This window comes from Silurus aristotelis (genome assembly GCF_946808225.1).
Source record: "Silurus aristotelis genome assembly, chromosome: 2".
Classification (NCBI taxonomy): Eukaryota; Metazoa; Chordata; class Actinopteri; order Siluriformes; family Siluridae; genus Silurus; species Silurus aristotelis.
This window is the reverse complement of record NC_139575.1, coordinates 3,014,573-3,042,365: the sequence shown is the minus strand read 5'-3', so window position 1 is coordinate 3,042,365 and position 27,793 is coordinate 3,014,573. Positions and strand designations below refer to the sequence as shown.

Sequence of the window (27,793 nt, the reverse complement as noted above, 5' to 3'; positions counted from 1 at the left end):
TGGCGTACACATTTTTAAAATTTATTCTTTTCATTGTCAAAGTTCATTACATCGTTCATTCTTGACCACGAAACATGCATTTAATCTGGTAAACAGGATCCAGGAAACTGCAACCTGTCAATCAGAGACTCCTCCCACAGGAGGATATAAACAGTATTCACAGTAATCAGGATTCGTTCTGAATATTAAGTAAAACATTAAACAGAAACAGTGCCATACACCAGATGTGCAGCTGGAATTTTCTCAGCATTAATAAGAATGATGTGTTTTCCCCAGTCCTGAGACAAATACTGATCTAGGAATGAGAAGGTTGATCTTTCAGGCACTTTGTGAAGTTACTGAACAAACAATGCAACAAAGATTTATACCTACAGGTTTCATGATCCTATCCATACAGGGATTACAGGGATTATACCCAAAAAGAAAATATAGGGATTGCATTTGGAGAGTGGGATATAATGATTATATCTGTGTAGGAAAAAAATTACCTATAAGGATTATCAGGATTATAGGGATTATATTTAGATAAAGATTATCAGCAATTTGCCTAAAAGGGATTATTTCTTGTTGATCAAGAAAAGTCTATATCTAGACAAAAAAGGGATTATACCTGGTACCTGGATTATTGGAATTATACAGGATGGAGACATTATATTCCAACAAAAATGATAAGGATTATATTTAGGTAGGGATCATCAGCATTATCAAATACAGATTATTGGAAATATATCCTTATAGGGATTTGTGGGATTATATTAAATATATAGCAGGATTATATCTGGACAGGGATGATTATTAAAGATCCAGATTGAAATCTGTAGGATTATATTGAAATACGGAATATCGGGATTATATCTGGACAGATTGAGATTATCATGATTATACACAGTGAGGAAAATAAGTATTTGAACACCCTGCTATTTTGCAAGTTCTCCCACTTAGAAATCATGTAGGGGTCTAAAATTGTCATCGTAGGTGCATGTCCACTGTGAGAGACATAATCTAAAAAAAATACATCCAGAAATCACAATATATGATTTTTTAACTATTTATTTGTATGATACAGCTGCAAATAAGTATTTAAACACCTGAGAAAGTCAATGTTAATATTTGGTACAGGAGCCTTTGTTTGTAATTAAAGAGGTCAAACGTTTCCTGTAGTTTTTCACCAGGTTTGCACACACTGCAGGAGGGATTTTGGCCCACTCCTCCACACAGATCTTCTCTAGATCAGTCAGGTTTCTGGCCTGTCGCTGAGAAACACGGAGTTTAAACTCCCTCCAAAGATTCTCTATTGGGTTTAGGTCTGGAGACTGGCTAGGCCACGCCAGAACCTTGATATGGTTCTTACAGAGCCACTCCTTGGTTATCCTGGCTGTGTGCTTCGGGTCACTGTCATGTTGGAAGACCCAGCCTCGACCCATCTTCAATGCTCTAACTGAGGGAAGGAGGTTGTTCCCCAAAATCTCGCAATACATGGCCCCGGTCATCCTCTCCTTAATACAGTGCAGTCGCCCTGTCCCATGTGCAGAAAAACACCCCCAAAGCATGATGCTACCACCCCCATGCTTCACAGTAGGGATGGTGTTCTTGGGATGGTACTCATCATTCTTCTTCCTCCAAACACGTTTAGTGGAATTATGACCCAAAAGTTCTATTTTGGTCTTATCTGACCACATGACTTTCTTCCATGACTCCTCTGGATCATCCAAATGGTCATTGGCAAACTTAAGACGTGCCTGGACATGTGCTGGTTTCAGCAGGGGAACCTTCCGTGCCATGCATGATTTCAAACCATGACGTCTTAGTGTATTACCAACAGTAACCTTGGAAACGGTGGTCCCAGCTCTTTTTAGGTCATTGACCACCTCCTCCCGTGTAGTTCTGGGCTGATTTCCCACCTTCCTTAGGAACATTGAGATCACGAGGTCATTGAGAGCCCCAGTCCGAGGGAGATTGACAGTCATGTTTAGCTTCTTCCATTTTCTAATGATTGCTCCAACAGTGGACCTTTTTTCACCAAGCTGCTTGGCAATTTCCCCGTAGCCCTTTCCAGCCTTGTGGAGGTGTACAATTTTGTCTCTAGTGTCTTTGGACAGCTCTTTGGTCTTGGCCATGTTAGTAGTTGGATTCTTACTGATTGTATGGGGTGGACAGGTGTCTTTATGCAGCTAACGACCTCAAACAGGTGCATCTAATTTAGGATAATAAATGTAGTGGAGGTGCACATTTTAAAGGCAGACCAACAGGTCTTTGAGGGTCAGAATTCTAGCTGATAGACAGGTGTTCTAGCTAGTTCAGATTTCTGGATTTTTTTTTTTAGATTATGTCTCTCACAGTGGACATGCACCTACGATGACAATTTCAGACCCCTCCATGATTTCTAAGTGGGAGAAAATAGCAGGGTGTTCAAATACTTATTTTCCTCACTGTAGATAAATACTTGAAATTAATTTTTAATGAATCGCATTCTAATAGGATTTATTGGTATTATATTAGATTTATCCAGATAGAGGATAACGGGATTATTCAGAAACTGATGGTTTTGTTTAGGTAGGGATTATTATAATTATTTGCAAATAGTGATTATTGGAATTATATACATACAAAAAGAGATTTTAAATATATGGAAAAGCAGGTTTATATCTGGACAGGGATTATTTGAGGATCTCGACAGAGATTATGTGAATTATATCCAGAGAGGATGCACTCAGATTTACCACATCTGGATAGGGAATAATGGGATAATATCAGGATTATGTCACAATTACATCCAGATGAAAGTGGGATTATATCAGGATAGGGATAATTTATATTACATTTGAATAGAAGAAATTATTATATGGATTATACAGGATGCCAGAATTGGGATTATCCACACACAAATGCACCAAGCAGATATTATTGAAAATAGACTTGAATTTATTATAAAACCTCTGTGGGAATTGGAGATTTTTTGATCTCGATAATTCAGATCTGAGATGTAGCAGGTATAAACAGGGTCGCAGTCAGGCAAAGCGATCGTCTGCTTAGCCCTCGTTAACTACTTTAACCTCGTATATATCGTTACGCTTCTGCTTTGTGATCGGGATCTGTTCACGCACGTCAGACAGGTACTGCAGATCTACGAGAGAAGCACAATAACGAATCAAGTATACGAGAGCAATTATCTGATCACTGAATATCCGAATAAACTTCTTAGTTTGAAGAAACAGTAAATCTCACCGATATCTGCGTACACTACGCTCTCCTCCGACTGTGCTTTTGTGATCACTTCACCCCTGAAAGAGCAAATAATGGATTGAGGGTCAAGCGTTTTCTGTATAATACAATAAATACAACACAGCACACCTGGAACTGCACCCGTAGCTTAACTGTAGCTATAGCTGGAACTGGAACTCTAACAGTACCTGTAATAGTACCTTTACCTCTAGCAGTAACTGTAGCTGTACATGTTGCTGTACCTGTAATTATAGCTATACCTGTAACTGGCCTATACTAGTAGTAGGTCCTGTAGCTGAACCTATAACTGTAACTGTACCTTTAACTGTACCTGTACCTATAACTGCACCTGCAGCTGTACCCAACCTGTAACTGTACCTGTACCTATAACTGCACCTGCAGCTGTACCTGACCTGTAACTGTACTTCTTCTTCTTCTTCTTCTTCTTTCGGCTGCTCCCATTAGGGGTCGCCACAGCGGAACATCTGTCTCCATACCACCCTGTCCTCTACATCTGACTCTTTCACACCAACTACCTGCATGTCTTCCCTCACCACATCCATGAACCTCCTCCTTGGCCTTCCTCTTTTCCTCCTACCTGGTGGCTCCATCCTCATCATTCTTCTACCAATATAATTCATGTCCTCCTCTGCACATGTCCAAACCATCTCAATCTCGCCTCCCTCACCTTGTCACCAAAACATCCTACATGTGCTGTCCCTCTAATAAACTCATTTCTAATCCTGTCCATCGTCGTCACTTCCAACGAAAACCTCAACATCTTCAGCTCTGCTACCTCCAGCTCCACCTCCTGTCTTTTACTGAATGCCACTGTCTCTAATCCATACATCTCAGGTCTCACCACAGTCCTATAAACTTTCCCTTTCATTCTTGCAGATACCCTACTATCACAAATCACTCCTGCTATCACTCTTCTCCACCCACTCCACCCTGCCTGCACTCTTTTCTTTACTTCTCTAACACACTCTCCATTACTCTGCACTGTTGACCCCAGGTACCTGAATTCCTCCACCTTCTCCACCTCTTTTCCCTGCAACCGCATCACTCCACTGCCCTCCCTCTTATTTACACACAAGTACTCTGTTTTACTCCTACTGACTTTCATTCCCCTTCTCTTCAGCGCATATCTCCACCTCTCCAGGCTCTTCTCAACCTGCTCCCTACTCTTACCACAAATCACAATATTATCTGCAAACATCATAGTCCAGGGAGACTCCTGTCTGACCTCGTCCGTCAACCTGTTCATCACCACTGCAAACAGGAAAGGGCTCAGGGCCGATCCTTGATGCAGTCCAACCTTCACCCTGAACCAGTCTGTCTTTCCTACTGCACACTTCACTGCCGTCACACTGTCCTCATACATGTCCTGCACGACCCTCACACACTTCTCTGACACACCAGACTTCCTCATACAATACCACAACTCCTCTCTCGGCACTCTGTCGTAAGCCTTCTCTAAATCCACAAATACACAATGCAATTCCTTCTGTCCTTCTCTATACTTCTCCATCAACATCCTTAAAGCAAATAATGCGTCTGTGGTGCTCTTCCTCGGCATGAAACCATACTGTTGCTCACAGATGGTCACCTCTTCTCTCAGCCTGGCTTCCTCTACTCTTTCCCATAACTTCATGGTGTGACTAATCAACTTAATTCCCCTGTAGTTATTGCGGGTCTGCACACCTCCCTTATTCTTAAAGATCGGTACCAGCACACTCCTTCTCCATTCCTCAGGCATCTTCTCACCTTCCAAAATCCTGTTAAACAATCTGGTTAAAAACTCCACTGCCATCTCTCCTAACATCTCCACGCTTCTACCGGTATGTCATCTGGTCCAACCGACTTTCCATTCTTCATCCTCTTAATCGCTGCTCTCACTTCCTCCTTACTAATCCTATCTACATCCTGCTTCACCAACTCCACATCCTCCAACCTTCTCTCTCTCTGATTTTCCTCATTCATCAGCTGCTCAAAATACTCCCTCCATCTTCTCAACACACTCTCCTCACTAGTCAACACATTTCCCTCTCCATCCTTTATTGCTCTAACTTGCAGTACATCCTTCCCAGCTCGGTCCCTCTGCTTGGCCAATCGGTATAAATCCTTTTCTCCTTCCTTAGTGTCCAACCTCTCCTACAGCTCCTCATATGCCTTTTCCTTGGCTTTCGCCACATCCCTTTTTACCTGCTGCCGCATCTCCTTGTACTCCTGCCTACTTTTCTCATCACTTTGTCTATCCCACTTCTGTTTTGCCAACCTCTTTCTCCCTATGCTCTCCTGCACTTCCTCATTCCACCAATACGTCTCCTTGTCTTGCTTTCTATTTCCAGATGTCACACCAAGTACTTTTCTAGCTGCCTCCCTCAACACTCCTGCAGTATTTGCCCAATCATCCAACACCTCTTCAACACCACCGAGCCTCTGTCTGACCTCTTCCCTGAACCTCACACTACACTCTTCCTCCTTCAGTTTCCACCATCTTATTCTTCTTTCAGTCCTCACTCTCATCCTCTTCTTCCTCACCTCCAAAACCATCCTACAGACCACCATCCGATGCTGTCTAGCTACACTGTCCCCCGCCAACACCTTACAGTCTCCGATCTCCTTCAGGTTGCATCTCCTGCATAGCACATAGTCCACCTGTGTGCACCTTCCTCCACTCTTATACGTCACCCTATGATCCTCCTCCTTCTTAAAATACGTGTTCACCACTGCCATTTCCATCCTTTTAGCAAAATTTACCACCATCTGCCCTTCCACATTCCTCTCCTTAAAACCATACCTACCCATCACCTCCTCATCACCTCTGTTCCCTTCACCTACATGCCCATTAAAGTCTGCCCCAATCACCAATCGTTCTTTTCTAGGTACACCATCTACCACTTCATCTAATTCACTCCAGAATCTTTCCCTTCTCCTCCATTTCACAGCCAACTTGTGGAGCATAGGCACTGATGACATTTATCATCATCCCTTCACCTTCCAGCTTCACGATCATCACCCTATCAGAAACTCTCTTCACCTCCACTACACTCTTACTTTACTCTTCCTTCAGAATCACCCCTACACCATTTCTCTTTCCATCCACACCATGATAAAACAGATTAAACACCTCCAATGTTCCTGGCCTTACTCCCTTTACACTTGGTCTCCTGAACACACACCATCTCTACCTTTCTCCTCTCCATCATATCAGCTATCTCTCTTCCTTTACCCGTCATAGTACCAACATTCAAAGTACCAACCCTAACCTCTACTCTCCTACACTTCTCCTTTCCCTGCCGTCTCTGTAGACGTCTTCCACCTCTTCTTCTCCTCCTTCGGCCAACAGTAGCCCAATTTCCACCGGTACCCTGTCGGCTAACGATACCTGTGGCGGTCGTTGTTAACCTGGGCCTCGACCGATCCGGTATGAAATTCTCATTTGTGATCCGCATATTTGATTTGGCACATGTTTTACGCTGGATGCCCTTCCTAACGCAACCCTCCCCATTTACCCGGGCTTGGGACCGGCACTAAGAGTGCACTGGCTTGTGCATCCATAATGGCTGGGTTCTGAACTGTACATGAACCTATAACTGTACCTGCAGCTGTACCTGACCTGTAACTGTACATAAACCTATAACTGTAATTGTACCCGACCTGTACTTGTACCTTTTACTGTACCTGCAGCTATACCTGACCTGTAACTGTACCTGCAGCTTTACCCGACCTGTAACTGTACCTGCAGCTTTACCCGACCTGTAACTGTACCTGCAGCTTTACCCGACCTGTAACTGTACCTGTACCTTTAACTGTACCTGCAGCTGTACCCGACCTGTAACTGTACCTGTACCTTTAACTGTACCTGCAGCTATACCTGACCTGTAACTGTACCTGCAGCTTTACCCGACCTGTAACTGTACCTGCAGCTTTACCCGACCTGTAACTGTACCTGTACCTTTAACTGTAACTGCAGCTGTACCCGACCTGTAACTGTACCTGTACCTTTAACTGTACCTGCAGCTGTACCTGACCTGTAACTGTACCTGTACCTTTAACTAAACCTGCAGCTGTACCCGACCTGTAACTGTACCTATAACTGTACCTGGACCTATAACTGTACCTGGAGCTGTACCTGACCTGTAACTGTACCTGTACCTATAACTGTACCTGCAGCTGTACCTGACCTGTAACTGTACCTATTAATGTACCTGTACCTTTAACTAAACCTGCAGCTGTACCCGACGTGTAACTGTACCTATAACTGTACCTGGACCTATAACTGTACCTGCAGCTGTACCTGACCTGTAACTGTATCTGTACCTATAACTGTACCTGTAGCTGTACCCGACCTGTAAGTGTACCTGTACCTGTAACTGTACCTGTACCCGACCTGTAACTGTACCTATAACTGTACCTGCAGCTGTACCTGACCCGTAACTGTAGTGTGAAACTGGACTGGACTGGAGTGAAAAAAAAAACCGATGCGGACAAAAAAGTGTTAAATGTGTGATGAATGAGTGATTGTTCATAAACACACTGGTCTCTAACACTGATCTGTTTGCATCTGCGTTTGTCACTAAGCTCCACCTCCTGGATTCAAGCTTGAAGAATTCTCAGCACAGTGATACACTTGTGCTACAGTATAATCACGGTTGTTTTTATCACAGAGGATACGCTATGGTACGTCCCAGTTACAGTTCGTAGCAACGTATTCTGGTGATAAAATGTGGAGCTCTGACGCAAAAAGGCACCTATAAACGATCCTAAACCAAACAAGTCCAACCTGCACACACTGAAGAACACTGTACTGACCAGGGGTTGACGACCGAGCTGTGACCCCAGGCCACGTAGCTGGCATTTTCGTCTCTCGCCGGCGAAGCCGTGGCCACGTAAACCTGATTATCCACCGCCCTGTCGCAGAGAAACACAAGAGCAAACACTGACACACAAGAAGGAAACAGACGAGTGTAGGAGACGTGAGACGGAGACGGTAAAGGTACAGACCGAGATCTCTGAAGCAGCTCCCAGTGAGCAGGTCCTGTGGTCATGTTAAAGGCTCCGGGGTAAACCAATAACTGACAACCTACACACACACACACACACACACATAAAGAAAGAAATCACACACCTTTTTTCTTACACATTTATATATATATATATACATACACATTTATGTAGTATACTTAGTATATTAAAGCCAAAAGTATTGGGACACCCAACGCCATATTTGTTTCGTCTCCAAACAGTTTGAAATCACACAAATGTAAAGGACGTCTTTGGATACATTTGGTTTACTTGAACTAGGAGACCCAAACCGGTTCCAGAATGACAGTGCTCCTCCATGAAGATCTGATTTACATGAGCTGGAGTGGAAGATCTCCTTCTACAGAGCTCCAAACCTTATTGAACACATTTGGGATGAATGTGAATGTTAGATGCACTCCAGGCCTCCTCACCTACATCAGTACCTGAATCTCCACAGACCAATCATATGGTCAGGTGTCCACAAACTTGTTCCAATTTCCTTTATACTATACTGAACATTTATGGAAGGAGTCTCCAGTGTCAGCACTTTCAGAGTTAATCTCAGGACAGGAGTATTCACGTTCTTCTGCATCTCAGCTAACATCACAATCTGCCCTTTTCTTCTCCTTTTTGACATAAAGATCATAAAAACACATCTGTTGAGGGAATGACTGTTTATAGCTGCTATAACCCAACGTGAACGCAAGGACGAACTCTGTAGCAGGTTGTTGTGATGTGAGAGTAATAAAGTGTTTCAGGATGTCTATTCAAGCATTTGCTCTCAGTCTCTGAGCTCCTAAAAGCACTACAGAGATCCAAGAGTCACCTTTCTTTGCGTAGATCTGGGCCAGTTCTGCGAAGCGAATGTCATAGCAGATCCCGACTCCCACTTTACAGTACGCTGTATGGGGAAACAGAGAAAATAATAAAGATGATGGTGAAAAGAGAAACATTAAATCCACCAAATCAGCAGCAGATCACTCACGTGTCTCAAACACCGATAAACTGCTCCCGGGACTCAGCGTCTCCGACTCCTGGAAACGGATTTTCCCAGGAACGTCGATGTCAAACAGGTGAATCTGTGAGGAGAAAGCAGTTCAACTTAGAGGAATATTTTTTAATATTAGATATGTGATGAGTATGGTGTACTCTCACACACACACACACACACACACACACACACACACACACACACAATCTTACACACACACTCACACACACTCACACACACTCACACACACTCACACACACTCACACACACTCACACACACTCACACACACTCACACACACTCACACACACTCACACACACTCACACACCTTTCTGTGTTTCAGCAATAATTTGCCATCGGGTCCAAACACTGGGCAGGTGTTAAAGAGTTTCCCTCCATCCTCCTCTGGGATAGAGCCTAAAATGTCACACACACACACACACACACACACACACACACACACACACACACACACACACACACACACACAGTGATTAGAGTGATCCAGATTGTATATAAAGGACAGAAAGTTCTCACCTCCTACTAGATAAATCCCACACTCAGCAGCGACCTCGGACAAGACCTGCGTCGATTCTCCCGGAATTTTCTCAGCGTACTTGGCGAAGTATCCCGTCCCGTACGGAGAGTTAAAGCATTCCTACACACCCACACACACACACACACACACACACACACACACACACACACACACACACACACATCCCCATCACACCACTGCAGATTACCCACTGCAGCGTATCACAACACTGCACTGTTTTACAGATCAAGTCTTTCTCACCAAACTCCTGAAGCAGTAATTACCCTAGATAGATAGATAGATAGATAGATAGATAGATAGATAGATAGATAGATAGATAGATAGATAGATAGACAGACAGACAGACAGACAGACAGACAGACAGACAGACAGACAGACAGACGGACAGACGGACGATCAGACAGACGGACGATCAGACAGACGGACGATCAGACAGACAGACAGACAGACAGACAGACAGACAGATACACTACATGAGCAAAAGTTTGTGGACACATGAGCATGAAAAGAGAGATCTTTGAGCCCCAGATTTACATAAGTCTCTATTTTTAAGGTTTGAATAACCTCCACTCTTCTGGATGTTCCACTCGATTTTGGAGAGAGCTTCTGGACATATGAAATAAACAGGTTAATGAAACATGTGGTCCTAAACCATTGTAGCAGACTGCTGATATCAATTCCAGTCCAAATCCATCCTCAAAGTTCTTGTGTAGGTCTTCATGAAGCCGGCTTTGTAAACAAACCAGGAACATGTTTGGGTCTGATTTCTGATATAACATGAAATAATGATGGTGAATAAAGTCCTGATTTTCCTCTCATGGTGTTTATACTCACTGGTAAGACCACGACCTTTGCCCCCTGACCTGCCGCCTCCTTCACCAGCTTCTGAGCTCGAGACAAGTTCTCCGATTTCAGCTGTGTGACGTGCAGCTGCACCACGGCCAGGCGGAAGTCTGGAACATATTTATACAATCATTATACAATGATAACTGTAGACACACACACACACACACACACACACACTCAAACACTCACACATTTTGGTTATTTATTCTCAGTATTTTTTTGACAGCATTTTGTATATATTTTGTATATATAACTTTTTTTGTAGTAGTTTTTTTAAATAGATTTTGATTTTTTTTTTACACTATTTTTTATATATATATATATATATATATATATATATATATATTTTTTTTTTTTTACATTATATTGTATAGATTTGCTGATGATTTCTATAGATTTTGTTACAGCATTTTTATATATTTTAAATGTATTTTTATATTTATGACTGTATTTATTTATAGATATTGTTATATTATTTTTTATAGATTTTTTATTATAGAAACACACACACACACACACACACACACACACACACACACACACACACTGCACTATGTGGGCAAAAGTATAGGGACACTTCACTTTTCCAGATGTGCTTCTTTCACAAACTGTAATCTCTAATTGTAAAGTATGTTTATGAAGCTGGATTTGTGCACACGTGATTTGTCATGTTAAAACAGCGTGACACACTGCATGTGATTTATTCAATATCAATTATTCAATTATTTTCTAATATACATAATCGGGGGGGGGGGGTCACGTGACTAATTTAACTAACGTGAAGAGTTATTATTATTATTATTATTATTTATTTTTAATATTATTTATTTAAATATAATAATAATTATTATTATTATTATTATTATTATTGTTTTATATTTTAGTTTGAACTCGGGTTCAGTGAACGAGTGAGCTGCTCGTTCGTGTTCATAAGGCTTCATAAAGAGTTCATAGCGTTATGACACTCACTCGTCATGACTTTCCTGATCCCAGACATGGAGCTCCAGACTCCGCGCTCCTCTCCACCGCTGTACAGATCCGATCTCTCCGGTCCAATCTAATACAAAACGCTCCTCCCTCCGCTATTGTTTGCGGAAGTCATCAAAGGCTTTAATAGACGCTAAAAGACGCAAAATGACGCTCCAATTTGCCTATTGATCAAAACCCGGAAGCACAGCAAAGGAGAGTGACGACCTTTCAAACTAAGAGTCTTGTTCAAAATCCCGTCCGTTTCTTACTTTTTTTCGGTTATAAGGATTTGTTTTATTCAATTAGCAAAAGTGTTTTTGTTCATACGCATTACTTGTCCAACTTTTACTTATATTAATCAGAATTGTACTTAAAACATGCATCCGATTACAACCCGGAAGCGCACGGAGCAGCGAAGCGGCTTGTTTCAAAACCTGATTATTATTTGCTTGTTTATTATAAAGTAATTCTTTTTTTATTTTGTAAGCAGAATGTTTTCATAGCAAATTCTTCGTATCGGAATACTTTTAATCATATTAAATATGACATTATACTTCAAATGTGTTTTCATAACCCGGAAGCAGAACGAGAGCGAGCAGAACGCAGACCTTTCAAAATAAGAGTCATGTTTTAAAACCTGTTAGTTAGGTTTCTAAAAAGTAATATTTTTCACCTTTAAAAGGAAAGAGAGGGAGAAATAAATGAAAAGCATATAAAATGAACAATTAGTAACTTTGGGAATTTACCATTTTAAGGTAAATTATAAGGTCATTTTGAAATTGATGGCTGCAAATTTTATAAACCCATATTTTATTCACAATAGAACATATTATTATATGTATATAAAAAAAAAAAAAGTTAGAAAAGTCCATGTGTAGCATCTCCTCTTCTTTTAACAACAGTCCATATACATCTGTGAACTGTAAAAGAAAGAAAGAAAGATAGAATGAATGAATGTTTAGTGTTTAAACAGTAACTAAAACTATATTAAAAAAATTTGATGAACAAGTAAATTTAATTTTTAAAAAAAGCTTTGAAAACAAGGCGGAAATTGTGATGCAGTAAGAGTACAGGCTCGACAGGGGGCAGCACTTGCTTCTACACCTGCAGTAAAGGCGACGAAGAAGAAAGTAGGAAGTAGAACACGTGTGTACTAGCGCACTATTCTAGTGCGCTAGTACACTCATTAGTATTCTACAAAAACCCGCTTTTTTGTATTGGTACATACTCTTTAGTACTCTAGTACTATTTGGACTATTTATTCCACCAGACTTTTGGGCCTAAACGTTTTGCTGTGAATTTATTGACTTTGTGGTTATTAGTATGAACTTTTAATTAATTTCTGAGTCTTGTTATAAGTTTAATGTGTTATAAAGAGCAATTTCATAATGCTTAAGCATGTCTTCAGTGTGATGAGGTTTTCCTGGAGAAGATGTTCATCCTGGACAACGCCACTCATTAGGTTGAAATCAAATCAGATGAATGATGTCACACGGTGTCCAAAGACATCCATCCCAAAGTCTCTGCAGTGGTGTTTCTCCAGCAGGACCTTCTCAGGAACTGTGTGTAAAAGGAAGAGCAAGACCCACAACCCTGGTGATGATCATGAAGAAGAGCAGAGTGATGAAGATGAGAAGGATTTCATCGAGGATGAAGAAGTCGAGGAGCTTTTTCAGCAGCACAGGCCTGTAGGAATCGGAGAAGAGGACCACCGGGTGTTTATCGTTCATCCTGATGTGAAATGGGGACAGAAAAAGCAATACCTGACCACAGGTGAGTCTCTGTCAGGACAGACGGGTTCCTGTGGGCCGTCATGAGGACCAGCGAGCCTTTTTAGAACCTTTACATCAACCATAAGACCTGGGTTTGATCTACAGACTGTCCTGAAGTTCTGAAGCAGAATCAGCAGTTTCGTGATGAGGAGAAGGTCACGGGGGTGATGAAACAATGAGAGAAATGTCCAAAAAGCAGAAAACCTGCTGGACACGATCTACCAAGGTTCTCATTAGTGTATTTAAATATTATATGTAAATATTTAACATATAAGGAAACTAGTCAGGATCTCAAAAAAGATACAAACAAGCAAAAAGAAAGTCAGAATACTAAAAAAATAAACAAACAAAAAATAGTCAATTTACTTCAACCCCAATTCCAAAAAATTGGGTGAAATGTTAATAAAATCCAGAAAATCTCATAAACCCATATTTTATTCACAATAGAACACATTTAATGTTTAAACTGAGCAAATTTACTGTTTTTAAGAGAGAAAAAAAAGTCATTTTAAATTTGATTTTAAAACATCTAAAAAAAAAAAAAAAAAAGTGCAGCAAAAGCTGTGCTTTTAACAACAGTCTATATGTCTGGGAACTGAGGAGAAGAACTGCTGGAGTTTTCAGTGAGAAAAAAGTTGTGTGTGTTGTGTGTGATACAGGATTCAAGCTGCTTAACAGTCCTGGGTCTTCTTTGTCTTGTTATCCATTTCATGATGCTCCAAATGGTTTCAATTGGTGAAAGGCAGGCAAGTTCAACACCCAGACTCTTCTACTGCACAAGGGAAAAGGCAAAGTCTGGCCATGGCTTTTTCTTTTAGCAGGATTGCTTTCTTTCTTTTACAAATGAATAGGGAAAAAAAAGGGAGGACATTTAATTTTTAATCACCGGGTTGAAACCGTACCACACTGAAACGCAATCACTGACATCACTGACGAATCACGTCCAAGTGTTGCACTCTGGGACGTGGCTGCACCCGCAGACTGTAGAAAGGTGGTGGTTTTTTTAAGGTTCCATCTTTACTAGTGATTATTTCCTCAATATATATAAATAATGTTGCTGATGTTGGTTGGGGTTTAATTGTGTGGAATCTGAAGCTGATCTGCAGATGGCTGAGGCTGTAGGTCTTGTCAGCACCTTGCAGAACTGGAGCGTCATGGATAAGATCATCCTCTCCACCAAAACACCAGAAAAGAAAACAATCTTCGGGAAGGGAAATTTTCAGATGCTCACAGGTGTGTGATTTCTCCCTCTGAGGTAATATGATGTGATTTATGGAGACGCATCTCATTTTATTGTGGATTTGTGCAGAGAGAATCAGAGAAACCCCCGGCGTCTCGGCGGTGTTCATGAACGTCGAGCGCCTCTCCGCCGTGTCAGAGGTGAGACTCTGAGATCTATCAGAAAAAATAAACGAAAAATGAACGATGAGACTCTTGATGAGACTCTTGATGAGACTCTTGATGAGACTTTCGGTTCACTTGCTTCTTGGTTTGTCGTTCCAGAAAGAGCTTCAGGACGCCTGGGGGCTGAAGGTGTTCGACAGATACTCGCTGGTTCTGCATATTTTTCGCCGGAATGCAAGAACTAAGGAGGCAAAACTCCAGATCTCGCTGGCGGAGATTCCACTGCTCAGGTAGATGATTTCCATAGGGAAAGCTGGATTGTGATTAGCTGAAGCTAAATGTTCAGGAGTGAATGCTGGATTGTGATTGGCTGAAAGTTCAGGTGTGAATGCTGGATTGTGATTGGCTGAAAGTTCAGGAGTGAATGCTGGATTGTGATTGGCTGAAAGTTCAGGTGTGAATGCTGGATTGTGATTGGCTGAAAGTTCAGGAGTGAATGCTGGATTGTGATTGGCTGAAAGTTCAGGTGTGAATGCTGGATTGTGATTGGCTGAAAGTTCAGGTGTGAATGCTGGATTGTGATTGGCTGAAAGTTCAGGTTTGAATGCTGGATTGTGATTGGCTGGAATTTCAGGCGCGAGTTCAGAGTGTTGAACACACGGGTTTTTTCAGGTAAGTCATGGTTCTAAATGAGTGTCCACACGATGCACTTTATGTGGTGAAGGACACTTACTTTAGTCCTTAGCTCTGTGTTCTGTTATGTAGCTCTACATTGTGTTATGTAGCTCTACATTGTGTTATGTAGCTCTACATTGTGTTATGTAGCTCTACATTGTGTTATGTAGCTCTACATTGTGTTATGTAGCTCTACATTGTGTTATGTAGCTCTACATTGTGTTATGTAGCTCTACATTGTGTTATGTAGCTCTACATTGTGTTATGTAGCTCTACATTGTGTTATGTAGCTCTACATTGTGTTATGTAGCTCTACATTGTGTTATGTAGCTCTGTGTTCTGTTATGTAGCTCTGTGTTCTGTTATGTAGCTCTGTGTTCTGTTATGTAGCTCTGTGTTCTGTTATGTAGCTCTGTGTTCTGTTATGTAGCTCTGTGTTCTGTTATGTAGCTCTGTGTTATGTAGCTCTACATTGTGTTATGTAGCTCTACATTGTGTTATGTAGCTCTACATTGTGTTATGTAGCTCTGTGTTCTGTTATGTAGCTCTACATTGTGTTTTGTAGCTCTGTGTTATGTAGCTCTACATTGTGTTTTGTAGCTCTGTGTTATGTAGCTCTACATTGTGTTATGTAGCTCTACATTGTGTTATGTAGCTCTGTGTTCTGTTATGTAGCTCTGTGTTCTGTTATGTAGCTCTACATTGTGTTTTGTAGCTCTGTGTTATGTAGCTCTACATTGTGTTATGCAGCTCTGTGTTGTGTTTTGTAGCTCTGTGTTCTGTTATGTAGCTCTGTGTTCTGTTATGTAGCTCTGTGTTCTGTTATGTAGCTCTGTGTTCTGTTATGTAGCTCTGTGTTCTGTTATGTAGCTCTGTGTTCTGTTATGTAGCTTTGTGTTCTGATATGTAGCTCTACATTGTGTTTTGTAGCTCTGTGTTATGTAGCTCTACATTGTGTTATGTAGCTCTGTGTTCTGTTATGTAGCTCTGTGTTCTGTTATGTAGCTCTACATTGTGTTTTGTAGCTCTGTGTTATGTAGCTCTACATTGTGTTATGTAGCTCTGTGTTGTGTTATGTAGCTCTGTGTTGTGTTATGTAGCTCTGTGTTGTGTTATGTAGCTCTACATTTAAGGTTTCTTAGACTTTACAGAGCTTCAGAGATGAAGATTGCACATGATATTCCACATTACATCACAGAATATGAGCTTTAAACTGGGAAATGTCACCTACCAGGTCTCGACTGAAGAACGAAGTAGGGAACTTGGATCAGCAGGGTGGAGGTTCGAGGTACATCATGGGCTCGGGTAAGAGAGCAGTAAAGGTTTTGACTCTGTTGGAGGTTCTTGCTTGATTGATTGATGGCTGTATGTATGTGTGTGTGTGTGTGTGTGTGTGTGTGTGTGTGTGTGTGTGTGTGTGTGTGTGTGTGTGTGTGTGTGCGCGCGCAGGTGAAACTCTGTATGAAGTGCAGCAGAGGCTGCTAAAAGAGCAAGAGCTGAAGATCCGCTCAGCTCTCGAGAGACTGAGGAAGAAGAGACACATGCTCCGAACACAGCGCAAACACAAAGACTTCCCCATCGTCTCGGTCATGGGCTACACCAACTGTGGTGAGACCAGTTCCCACTGTTCCAGAGTTACATCTGAGGTGGCATCAAGCCACAAACCTCATAAAGTTCTGCACAGTCTTGATTAGGACACGGGTTTGTCTCCTCAGGTAAGACGACGCTAATCAAAGCTCTGACAGGTGACGTCGCTCTCCAGCCGAAAGATCAACTCTTTGCCACCCTGGACGTAACGATCCACGGCGGTCGTCTCCCCAGTCACATGACCGTGCTGTACGTGGACACCATCGGCTTCCTGTCTCAGCTGCCGCACCAACTCATCGACTCGTTTTCAGCCACGCTGGAGGACGTCGCACATTCCGTACGCACCTCCCGAATCCGAACTCGCGCACACGTTTGCGAGCCCGACCTCATGACGTCTTCTCTCTGGGTTCTCAGGATCTCATTGTTCACGTGAGGGACATCAGCCATCCAGAGACGGTGAATCAAAAAGTCAACGTTCTTAATGTGTTAAAGAATCTCCAGATCCCAGAAAGGCTCATGAACTCCATCATAGAGGTGCACAACAAGATCGACCTTGTCCAAGGGTACGTTTGAATTTTTTTTTTTATAGGGATGACGTGGTCTTCTGAGATATCTCATTCCACATTTAGTCTCCATTTGCTGTTATAATAAGCTCCACTCTTCTGGGAGGACGATCCACTAGATCTTGTGAAGATTTGGTGGAAATTCATTCAGCAAAGGTGTTAATGAAGTCAGGAAGTGATGTAGGTGAGAAGGTGAGGAGGCCTGGGGTGCAGACAGCATTCACATTCATTCAGTTCAATAGGGTTGGAGCTCTATAGCAGATCTTTCACTCCAACCCATGTATCTTCATACATGTGTGACTTTGTAGAAACATCTCTTGCTACCAAAAGCATTCAAAGAACACAATTGTGTGCCTCCAAATTTTTGGGGAAAAGTTTGAGTAGGAACATGTATGATTTGAAAAAGTCTGGTGTTCCAATACTTTTGGACATAACTGTTACAAAAAATAGACCTATCAGCGATTTCAGTGAAATTCTTCCTTCCCATTTCCCAGCGCTCCTGGAACACACAGGGTTAAGAGCCTTGATCACTAAGCTACCACTTCACCCTTCCACAAAACCTTCTGACCAATCAGAATTCTACATCTCTGCCGTCTAAACTTTATATCACTGACTTTTCAGGTACGAGTCACCTGACCCCGAGGCCGTCCCGATATCGGCGCTGAACGAGCTGGGCCTGGACGAGTTGAAGCAGAGAGTTGAAGAATCCGTCATGAAGTCCACCGGGAAACAAACCATGATTCTGAAAGTGGATCTCAACAGCCCTCAGTTAGGGTAAGTGATGAGACAGAAGAGTGGGGAAAATGAAAGGAACACTGTTCTTCATCCTAATATATCAGGCAACATTAGGACATTATAAAGTGAAGAACACTGATGATCTTCATCATGGCACCTGTTAGTGGGTGGATTTATTTATCAGGCAGCAAGTGAACATTTTGTCCTCAAAGTTGATGTTAGAAGCAGGAAAAATGGGCGTTAGGATTTGAGCGAGTTTGACAAATTGTGACGTCTAGACGTCTGGGCTATGACCCAAAACTGAGGTCAGAATCTGTCAAAAATGCTCCATAGATTGTGTGATAGATTGAGCAGTTCCCTGCAGTGTGTACAAAAACCCTCCAAACTCACGTATAATGAGGTTTATACACGTTTAATCGCACAAGTACACACGGCGGAGAAAATCGATAAGAAATAAAAAGACTTGCGGTGGTTTGCACTATTCAGGCTCTATTTCACCTCCACTCTGGTAAGAGAGAAAGACGATCCATCACACACTCTCTTTCTCTCTCTCTCTCTCTCTCTCTCTCTCTCTCAGAGCATTGAACAGCTTACTAAGGAGGAAAAGAAATGCATTTCCCAAAATAAAAAAAGCGCATTTAATCATCCATTACTCACTCGTTCTCTACAACAGCCCCTCCCCCATTTACCTACACCGCCTGACCACACCCTCTTCTTCAAACCATCACTTTCAGTTCTTTATTTAGCAACCTAATATACAGTATAAACACCATCTTTTTTTACTCTTCTGCTCACACCAGACAGAGTGATGGTGTAGATACAATAAGACCTTCAGGAGACTGTAAAGTAACTGGAGCTCCTTGTTACTGTTGCTCCAGTGTTGAACGTTTGGGTCAAAATTCACAAGATCTGTTTCTGTAGGTCTCTAAACCTCAGATGTATTTATTTTTTTTTTACACCTCAAATGTTCTGGTGAAACAGCATATGTTCACAGCATTCACACTAGCAAGAGGCGAATCACTTGTGGTCGCGGGTGTTTTCCTGTTGTTTACATTTACATTTGCGCCATTTAGCAGACGCCCTGATCCAGAGCGACGTACGGAAAGAGCTTTGAGTCTCTAGTAATGAATAAATCTACACTGGTACGCAAGATTGCAAACTTAAAGCGCAGGCGAGAACGTTTGTAGGATCAGATTCAGGATTAACCAATTCTGCCAAACGGGTGCGAATCATCATCATCAATTTGATATGTAGGTTAAAACAGGGGCATTAAGTGAAACAGAAACCTCCGTGTAGGAGCTTCAAACTGGGTGAGGGAACCAGCAAAACTCTGCTCTGAGGTTGTGGAAGACAGTTTCATGTCACAGGTCCTACATCATAACCAGAGCACAAGGTAGTTCTACTGCATAAGAAAAGGCTCTGCACTAAGAAACGGGCCATGTTGAGGAGCGTAGATGCAGTTGTCGGCAGAGCAGAGCATGAAAGACACATCATGCATATTTCCCTTTAAGCCTGAAAGATGAACATCAGCAAAGAACTGGCAGAAACCAGTAGGACACCCATTTACCGTCTGAAAATTCTGGCCAGAAGTTGTGTTTTTTGGCAGAATTGCGGCCAAAAAGCCGTACATCTGATATGGAAACAAGGCTAAGAGACTCAACTCTGCACAAAAAAAAACAGGAACTGGGGAGCAAAAATATTTGGCTGTAGCAGGAGGCAAGTTGGGTTTTTGTTCTTGTTCTGATGTGCTGGACACTTCATGGAGATGTTTTTGTGAACAAACCTGGAACGGTTTGTGTCTCCTAGTTCAAGTAGGAAATACAAGTGTGTGTGCCTGGATTTTAAGTCACAGTTCAGTACAGTTGGGGGCAAAAACTAAAATTGGCTTGTTTTTTTATTAACACAGTTTATTATTACTGATTTTTGTTATTTGACAAAAGTATTTGGACACCTGACCTTTCCTGCAATATGTGGTTCTTTTCCAAACTGTTACCACAAACCTGGAAGCACTCAATTATACGGGACGTCTTTAGATGCGCTTCAATAAACTGGAAAATGAACTTGGAAACCCAAACCTGCTCCAGCATGGCACTGCCCCTGTGCACAAAGTGAGCTCTTTGAAGATCTGGTTTACATGCTTTGGAGAGGAAGATCTCCTGCTATAGAGCTCTGATCTCATCCCTACTGAACACCTTTGGGATGAATGTGAACGCTGACTGCACCCCAGGTCTCCTCACCTCACCAACATCAGTACCTACCTTTCATAACACCCTTGTGTCTGATGAACACAAATATCCATAAACACACTCCAAAATCTAGTGGGACATCTTCCCAGAAGAGTGGAGGGAATTAGAAGAGCACATTGGGGCTAAATGTGGGATGCAATGCTCAAAAATCACAACTTATGACCAGGTGACCCAATACTTTTGCTAATACAGTGTATGTATATTATATGAGACCAGGTGAAATCAAGATTATAATATTTTATTTCTTAATTTTTAATCATATAGTAAATACAAACTAAATACGGGTAAACTGAACACTATGTTCTCCTTACAGAACACTAAAGACTTCATAAACACTCTCTTGCATTATTACTGCTCCTAACACATCTCTGTGTGTGTGTGTGTGTGTGTGTGTGTGTGTGTGTGTGTGTGTGTGTGTGTGTGATGTGCAGTTGGCTGTATAAGGAAGCCACCGTTCAGGAAGTGCACGACGGAGATGACGACTGTTCTGCCGAAGTCAAGGTCGTGATTGGAGCTGCAGCATACGGACGCTATAGGAAGCTGTTCCAGGTCACGTAGCGTCGAGTCACGTCGCGTCACGTCCCACACCTGAGGCGTGTCTCTGTCCTCTTAACTCTGTAAACATTGACTGATAAAAGCATTTCAGAAACCACATAAATTGTACATGTATTGTATAAACAAAGGAAATAAAAGTGTATAAAAATTAACCGTTTTTGACCGGAGTCAGTTTAATAAAAATGTCTGACAGATGTGCATCCAGCTGCCATGAATCCAGGTGTGCAAAAACAATGGAGTGATATTCCGTCACCTAGGCAGCTCAAACTGTTCACACCTCCACCTTTTTAGGGCTTCTGCCTTTCAGTAACTTTTTATTCAGATCGATGATAATGGAGCACAGTGGAATCAGGCCGATAAAATCTCCTGCTATGATGTTGAGGCTCGTCATGTCAGATCCAGGTTTCTGGTCCTCCAGCCATCGCCTCACGCACTCCCACTGCTCCATGGTAACGGTCCGGAGGGAGATGTGCGGGTTGGAGGCGATGAAGCATCGGTCGGCCGTTAAATTTAGACCCGCAACAAAGAAGCCGTCTGTGCAGACAACGAGCAGAGAAAATAAAAATCCACCCGGAATATTCTGAAGTCTGCAAATCAATAATTCTGCAATGAATATATTTTACTATTGTGGTCAATTTACGGCGTGTTAATTGTGTTTGAAGATGTACAGATGAATTAATTTCTTGGAAAAAGAGAGGAACAATATTTATAGCTGCTATAATGTAAGTGAAAAGTGGAGCAAACTCGTCTAACGGACGTTTCTGAGGCATGAAATGTAACTGTAACTAGATAAAAAGTACAAAGTATAGTTTTATAACAAAAAAACGGAAACGGATTTTGAAATGGAAATCACCTGGACGACCGAAACGTTTCTGCGAGTCGAGGTACTGGATGAGTTCCTCTGCGTCGGCTTTGTTCGCCCACCAGTACGGGATTTCGGGCCACAGCTCTTTATGGTGTTCCGCTGCGTTATCCTCGTACGACAGCACCACCTGGTATCCCGAAGACCACAAGCTTCGTAAAGTCGTATCAGCCTGGAAAGCGAACGAAATGACTACGTTTAGAAAACTGATGACTCGGCAACAACTCCACTGGGAGCAGAGATGCTAGAAATGTCTTTTAGGTCGAATTTTCCACGTACTTTAGGGGGGCACAATTTAGAGCCGAAGATGATCTTCAGGGAATAAATAAATTCCTCGTGCAGTTTTTCACTCAAACCTTCGAAATGGCTGCAGGAGAGGATGACGATTTCTTTGGGGTGTTCCGACAGCCACATAGCAACGGTATTCAGAGTGTCCTGTGATTAAAATTTATGAATATTTTGTATTACTTAATTGTTTTATTTGAATCATTGTTCTTGAAAATAACGTCTGACTAACGGCCTGTAGACGTACCACTACAGTGACTTGGGTGTAGATGACGTGAGTGAAGTAGAGGTCACGTGACACGTCGTTCTGTTTGTGAGCAATTCGAAGGTCGAAGTATCGGACGCCCGCTTGCAGCTGCTGTACAATGTTTTTTAGCTGTTTTGAGAAATAAATGATGAAACATTTTTTAAAAGAGGTTAAAATGTATTTAGCAGCACAGGAGGAATGAGTGAAGATATTTAAAGCAGCCATATGTAATGTTAAAAGATTAAAGGGTAACCCTTTAAATAATGTAGCTAGGGGTTTTTTTTTGTTGTTTTTTTTTTATTTCAGGCTTCTGTTAACCCTGAAATTACTATTATATTGATGCTCCACTCGCCTTCACAAGGCAACTCACAGGTCAGATGCAGTTTATGTAGCGCTGGTTTGTGTAAAGTACCAGTGAATGACATTTCAAACCATTAGAAATCTGAATCTGGCAAAAACATCCTGAATCCAGTGTACATGGCATGAATCAAAGCTTAAAGTATGTCATGTGAACATGTGGAATGAAATGTATTTATGCAGAATCAGGTGTAGATATGCTCAATCATGAATAAACCTGCTGAATCAAGGAATAAACTTGCCGAGTTGGGTGTAAACATACTGAATCAGGTGTAAATATACAGAATCAGAACCTGCTGAATTGGATGTAAACATGCAAAATCAAGGAATAAACCTGCCGAATCAGGAATCAGGTGTAAACCTGCTGAATCAGCAATAAACCTGCCGAATCAGGAATAAACCTACTGATTTAGGAATCAGGAATAAACCTGCTGAATCAGGAATCAGGTATAAACCTGCTGAATCACTAATCAGGTATAAACCTGCTAAATCAGAAATAAACCTGCTGAATCAGGAATAAACCTGCTGATTTAGGAATCAGGAATAAACCTGCTGAATCAGGAATCAGGTATAAACCTGCTGAATCACTAATCAGGTATAAACCTGCTTAATCAGAAATAAACCTGCTGAATCAGGAATAAACCTGCTGATTTAGGAATCAGGAATAAACCTGCTGAATCAGGAATCAGGTATAAACCTGCTGAATCAGGAATCAGGTATAAACCTGCTAAATCAGAAATAAACCTGCTGAATCAGGAATAAACCTACTGATTTAGGAATCAGGTATAAACCTGCTGAATCAGGAATCAGGTATAAACCTGCTAAATCAGAAATAAACCTGCTGAATCAGGAATAAACCTACTGATTTAGGAATCAGGAATAAACCTGCCGAATCAGGAATAAACCTACTGATTTAGGAATCAGGAATAAACCTGCTGAATCACTAATCAGGTATAAACCTGCTAAATCAGAAATAAACCTGCTGAATCAGGAATAAACCTACTGATTTAGGAATCAGGAATAAACCTGCCGAATCAGGAATAAACCTGCCGAATCAGGAATAAACCTGCCGAATCAGGAATAAACCTGCTAAATCGGGAATCAGGTATAAACCTGCTAAATCAGGAATCAGGTATAAACCTGCTGAATCAGGAATCAAGTATAAACCTGCTGAATCAGGAATCAGGTGTAAACCTGCTGAATTGGATGTAAAGATGCTGAATCAGGTAGAAACTTGCTGAATCAGATATAAACGTACCAAATTGGCTATAAACATGCTAAATCAGGTGTAAACATGCAGAATCAATGAATAAACCTGCTGTATTTGGTGTAAAAATACTGAATCGGGTATAAAAAAAAAAAATGCTAAATTGCATATAAACCTGCCGAGTCAGGATTAATCATGATGAACTGGATTTAAAGCTGCTAAATTGTGTATAATCATGCTAAATCATTGATAAACCTGCTGAAATGGGTGTAAAAAATGCTGAATCTGGTATAGACCTGCTGAACCCGGTGTTAACCTTTTGAAATACATGTGAACATGTTGAAACAGGTGTAAACACACGTTTATATTCGTGTAGGTGAGGCGTAGACGTGTTGAGTCAGGTATGGATATGGATGTGGAATGTGGTGTATACATGCCTGGGTAGTAGCCCATTTGTAAATGATGGGGCGAGTAAAGCAATAGAAGACTCGATCGAGGAGTCTGAAGGAATCGGATTCAGATCGTAGTAGAGGAGAGGTGATATCCAGGCAGTAGCTCATGGCATCATGGCTTCCTGTACGGATGAAGGTCAAATTCTTGTTACGATGCTAACCGTATAAAAATATCATTAATATCAATCAACTGTGCTCAGGATTTTTAGGGGTATTTCTAGATTTCTAGTCTACTAATTAGTAGTGTGCGTCTACCTGCCTAAAGGTTGGTCAGAAAATACAAAAACAACTAAACAAGCAAAAGAAACCGATAAAAAATGTAATACAGTAATACAGATGACTAAAAAGGTGATATAGTATGCCTTCTTTTTGATAATGTTACATCAGTAGGATTATAAATAGCTGTAATTATATTGAAGAAGTATTGACTGAAGGAATGTAGCTACTGCTGATTATTTAGCTTAGAATAAAGCTATATTAGGCTCTATTTTATATTATTATAAGAGGAAAAATGAAATGAATAAACAGACAATGAACAGAAACAGACTCTAAACTGGTTTGTGAAGATTTTTGCCCTCTTTCCTAATTTAGCTACATGCCACTCCTTTAATGACTTTCCAAGAATCCTACTTACAGAGTTGTGTACTGAAAAAAGAAGTCAGTCAACTTTTTATATTTCTGCAGTATATATATATATATATAAAATCAACAGCATGAACTTCTTCAGCGGTTTGAGCTACAGGAGCTCGTCTGTTCAATCGGACCACACGGACCAGCCTTCGCTCCTCACATGCATCACAGAGCCTCGGCCGCCCACGACCCTGTCGCCAGTTCACCAATGTTCCAACACTGACCACTGCAGATCAGGAACATCCCATGTCTAAATCTGTGTTAGTGAGCACTTTTCCTTTGCCCAGATAATCCGTCCACCTCAGATGTGTGGCAGATCAAGATGTTGATTAGACAGCATGATTATTGCACAGGTGTGCCTTAACCTGGCCACAATAAAAGGGAACTCTAAAATGTGCAGTTTTACTGTATTGGGGGTCCAGGGGGTGCAGAAACCAGTCAGTATCTGGTGTGACCACCATTTGCCTCATGCATTTTGGCCTGTACAGTGAAAACCGGGATTCATCTGTGAAGAGAACACCTCTCCAACGTGCCAGACGCTGGCTACGACGACGAACTGAAGTCAGGTCGAGACCCCCGATGAGGACGACGAGCATGCAGAAGAGCTTCCCTGAAACAGTTTCTGACAGTTTGAGTAGAAATTCTTTGGTTATGCTAAGCGATTGTTGCAGCAGCTGTCCGGGTGTCTGGTCTCAGACAATCTTGGCGGTGAAGATACACGTGGCCTGCAGTTGTGAGGCCGGTTGGATGTACTGCCAAATTCTCTGAAACACCTTTTGAGACGGCTTATGGTAGAGAAATGAACATTCAATTCAGGGGCAACAGCTCTGGTGGACATTCCTGCAGTCAGCATGCCAAATGCACTTTTCCTTAAAACTTGTGGCATTGTGCTGTGGCCTGAGGCTGTGCAGTAATCATGCTGTCGAATCTGTGAGGCGGATGGATTCTCTCTGTGCTCACTAACACAGATTCAGACTGATTTGTGAACAATATTTAAGAGATATAGTCCTTTTGTGTACATAGAATAAGTCTTAGATATAATATATACACTCACACACACACATTTAACAAAATTATAAACGCAACACTTGTTTTTGGCCATGTTTTAAATGAGCTATACTCAAAGATCTAAGACTTTTTCTATGTACACAAAAGGACTATATCTCTCAAATATTGTTAACAAATCTGTCTAAATCTGTGTTAGTATATATATATATATATATATTTTTTTATTATTATTTTTTTTTTTTTTTTTATTTTAGTCCTGACCTTTACAATATGGCGGATGTCTAGACGTAAGGTAGCAGCTATTACTACAGGTGCGTGCGTCCGCCATATTGGAAAGGTCAGGGAATGCAACTAAAAGCAAAACTAAAGTAGCGACGTTTTACAGTTCACTTGTCCCGTTAAACATGTCGTGAATAAATTTTCATTTATTTTTTGAAAGTGTCTGTTTTCACACCTGGTATAGCGAGGTTAGTTAGAGGGATGTCCCATAGTTCTTCAGGTAAACATTTCATCCAGTCCCCGGTGTTCCTGTCGCTGTTTAAACCTGGCGCCATTTCCGGACTCCCAAATCATTTAAAACAACAATTATTTCAAATAAAGCAGGTTTAAAAGCTTCAGATGTGTCCAGAACTCATCCAATAATTAAAATAATCCACTTAAAACAAGTTGTGTAGGCACGGGGCAGAAACAGAGGCTGTATTTCCTGGTTTTGGCTGCAAAAGTTTGTGCACCCTGTCATCACTTTTGTGCAAAACACAAGAATGCGTTTGTGATAACACACGAATATTTACATACCAGAAGGAAGTGAGTGCTTATGTACTGCAAATATATTATACAGTCTAAAAATTTATTTAAAGTCCCTATGCAATCAAAACTATTACTTGAGTTCCCATGTTTACTTGGGTTTATTATTCGAGTTACGCAGCTCTGACACTGGAGACTCCTTCTATGGGCGTTACACAGAAATAAACACTGACCAATCGGAATCCAGCACATTCAATTTTTATTTATCATCTTAAACATCAGCAATATGTACAGCAATAAATAAATCGTGCAGTGACGTGGTAATCTGTGAAGGTGAAATATACCGGGTTACATCTTGGGTGCTATCAAAAAAGGTTCAAGATTAGTTTTATAACACGCCAACAGATGGCAGCACAAGGCCACACGCACAGTCACAAGGAGCACCGAATTTCATAAGTCACTGTGCCAAAAGACAAGCTCACACATAAGTTTCATGAGTGATCTCGCTCCCGTACACACGATACACACCAGATTTGGTTCCTGCCTGAAGATGAAGATCCAGCTTAAAGGTCGCAGTTTTGGCAACATGGGTGCTTGAAATAAAAAACAAAAGAAGACTTCCAGGAAATATTCCAGAAGTGGCTGGAAAGAAATACTACTTTCTTATAAACAGTGCCAGTCTCGATACCTTTTGATACCACACCTTAAAATGCAGACATGCCGTACTTGCTTTAATGTGCCGCAGGAAGTAGATTGTGATCGTTCAGTGCATGATCCGTGCTGTTTTTCTGTAAACTTGGGCCTCGATAATAAGTTGACATCAGTTCCACATAGTCAGGACGTTGCATGTCTGTGTCCAACCATGTGGGGTATAATCATCAAAACCTTTCCATCCAGACCTGCGAA

The 27,793-nt window shown here is 41.4% G+C and overlaps 3 protein-coding genes across 3 annotated transcripts; 1 reads left to right on the top strand and 2 right to left on the bottom strand.

The window, feature by feature from the left end:
- Positions 1-18,859, bottom strand: nit2 (nitrilase family, member 2). Its single transcript, XM_083564453.1, has 12 exons — positions 18,758-18,859; positions 11,619-12,538; positions 10,638-10,756; positions 9,782-9,902; positions 9,573-9,661; positions 9,239-9,332; positions 9,080-9,154; positions 8,233-8,311; positions 8,041-8,139; positions 3,226-3,281; positions 2,418-3,124; positions 1-855 (listed from the first exon to the last, which is right to left on the bottom strand). The coding sequence occupies exons 2-11, from the start codon at positions 11,644-11,646 to the stop codon at positions 3,030-3,032; spliced, it is 855 nt and encodes a 284-aa protein (XP_083420579.1). The 5' UTR covers positions 11,647-12,538; positions 18,758-18,859; the 3' UTR covers positions 1-855; positions 2,418-3,029.
- gtpbp6 (GTP binding protein 6 (putative)) lies at positions 12,690-21,247 on the top strand. Its single transcript, XM_083563368.1, has 10 exons — positions 12,690-13,391; positions 14,486-14,623; positions 14,700-14,770; positions 14,894-15,024; positions 16,644-16,714; positions 16,859-17,017; positions 17,125-17,333; positions 17,411-17,559; positions 18,181-18,333; positions 20,972-21,247. Exons 1-10 carry the CDS (start codon positions 13,007-13,009, stop codon positions 21,096-21,098), a joined length of 1,593 nt encoding a protein of 530 aa, XP_083419494.1. The 5' UTR covers positions 12,690-13,006; the 3' UTR covers positions 21,099-21,247.
- On the bottom strand, positions 20,763-26,903 carry plcxd1.2 (phospholipase C, X domain containing 1, tandem duplicate 2). Its single transcript, XM_083564025.1, has 6 exons — positions 26,598-26,903; positions 24,491-24,627; positions 22,490-22,618; positions 22,237-22,392; positions 21,949-22,129; positions 20,763-21,629 (listed from the first exon to the last, which is right to left on the bottom strand). The coding sequence occupies exons 1-6, from the start codon at positions 26,695-26,697 to the stop codon at positions 21,367-21,369; spliced, it is 966 nt and encodes a 321-aa protein (XP_083420151.1). The 5' UTR covers positions 26,698-26,903; the 3' UTR covers positions 20,763-21,366.
- Positions 26,904-27,793: the final 890 nt, after the last annotated feature.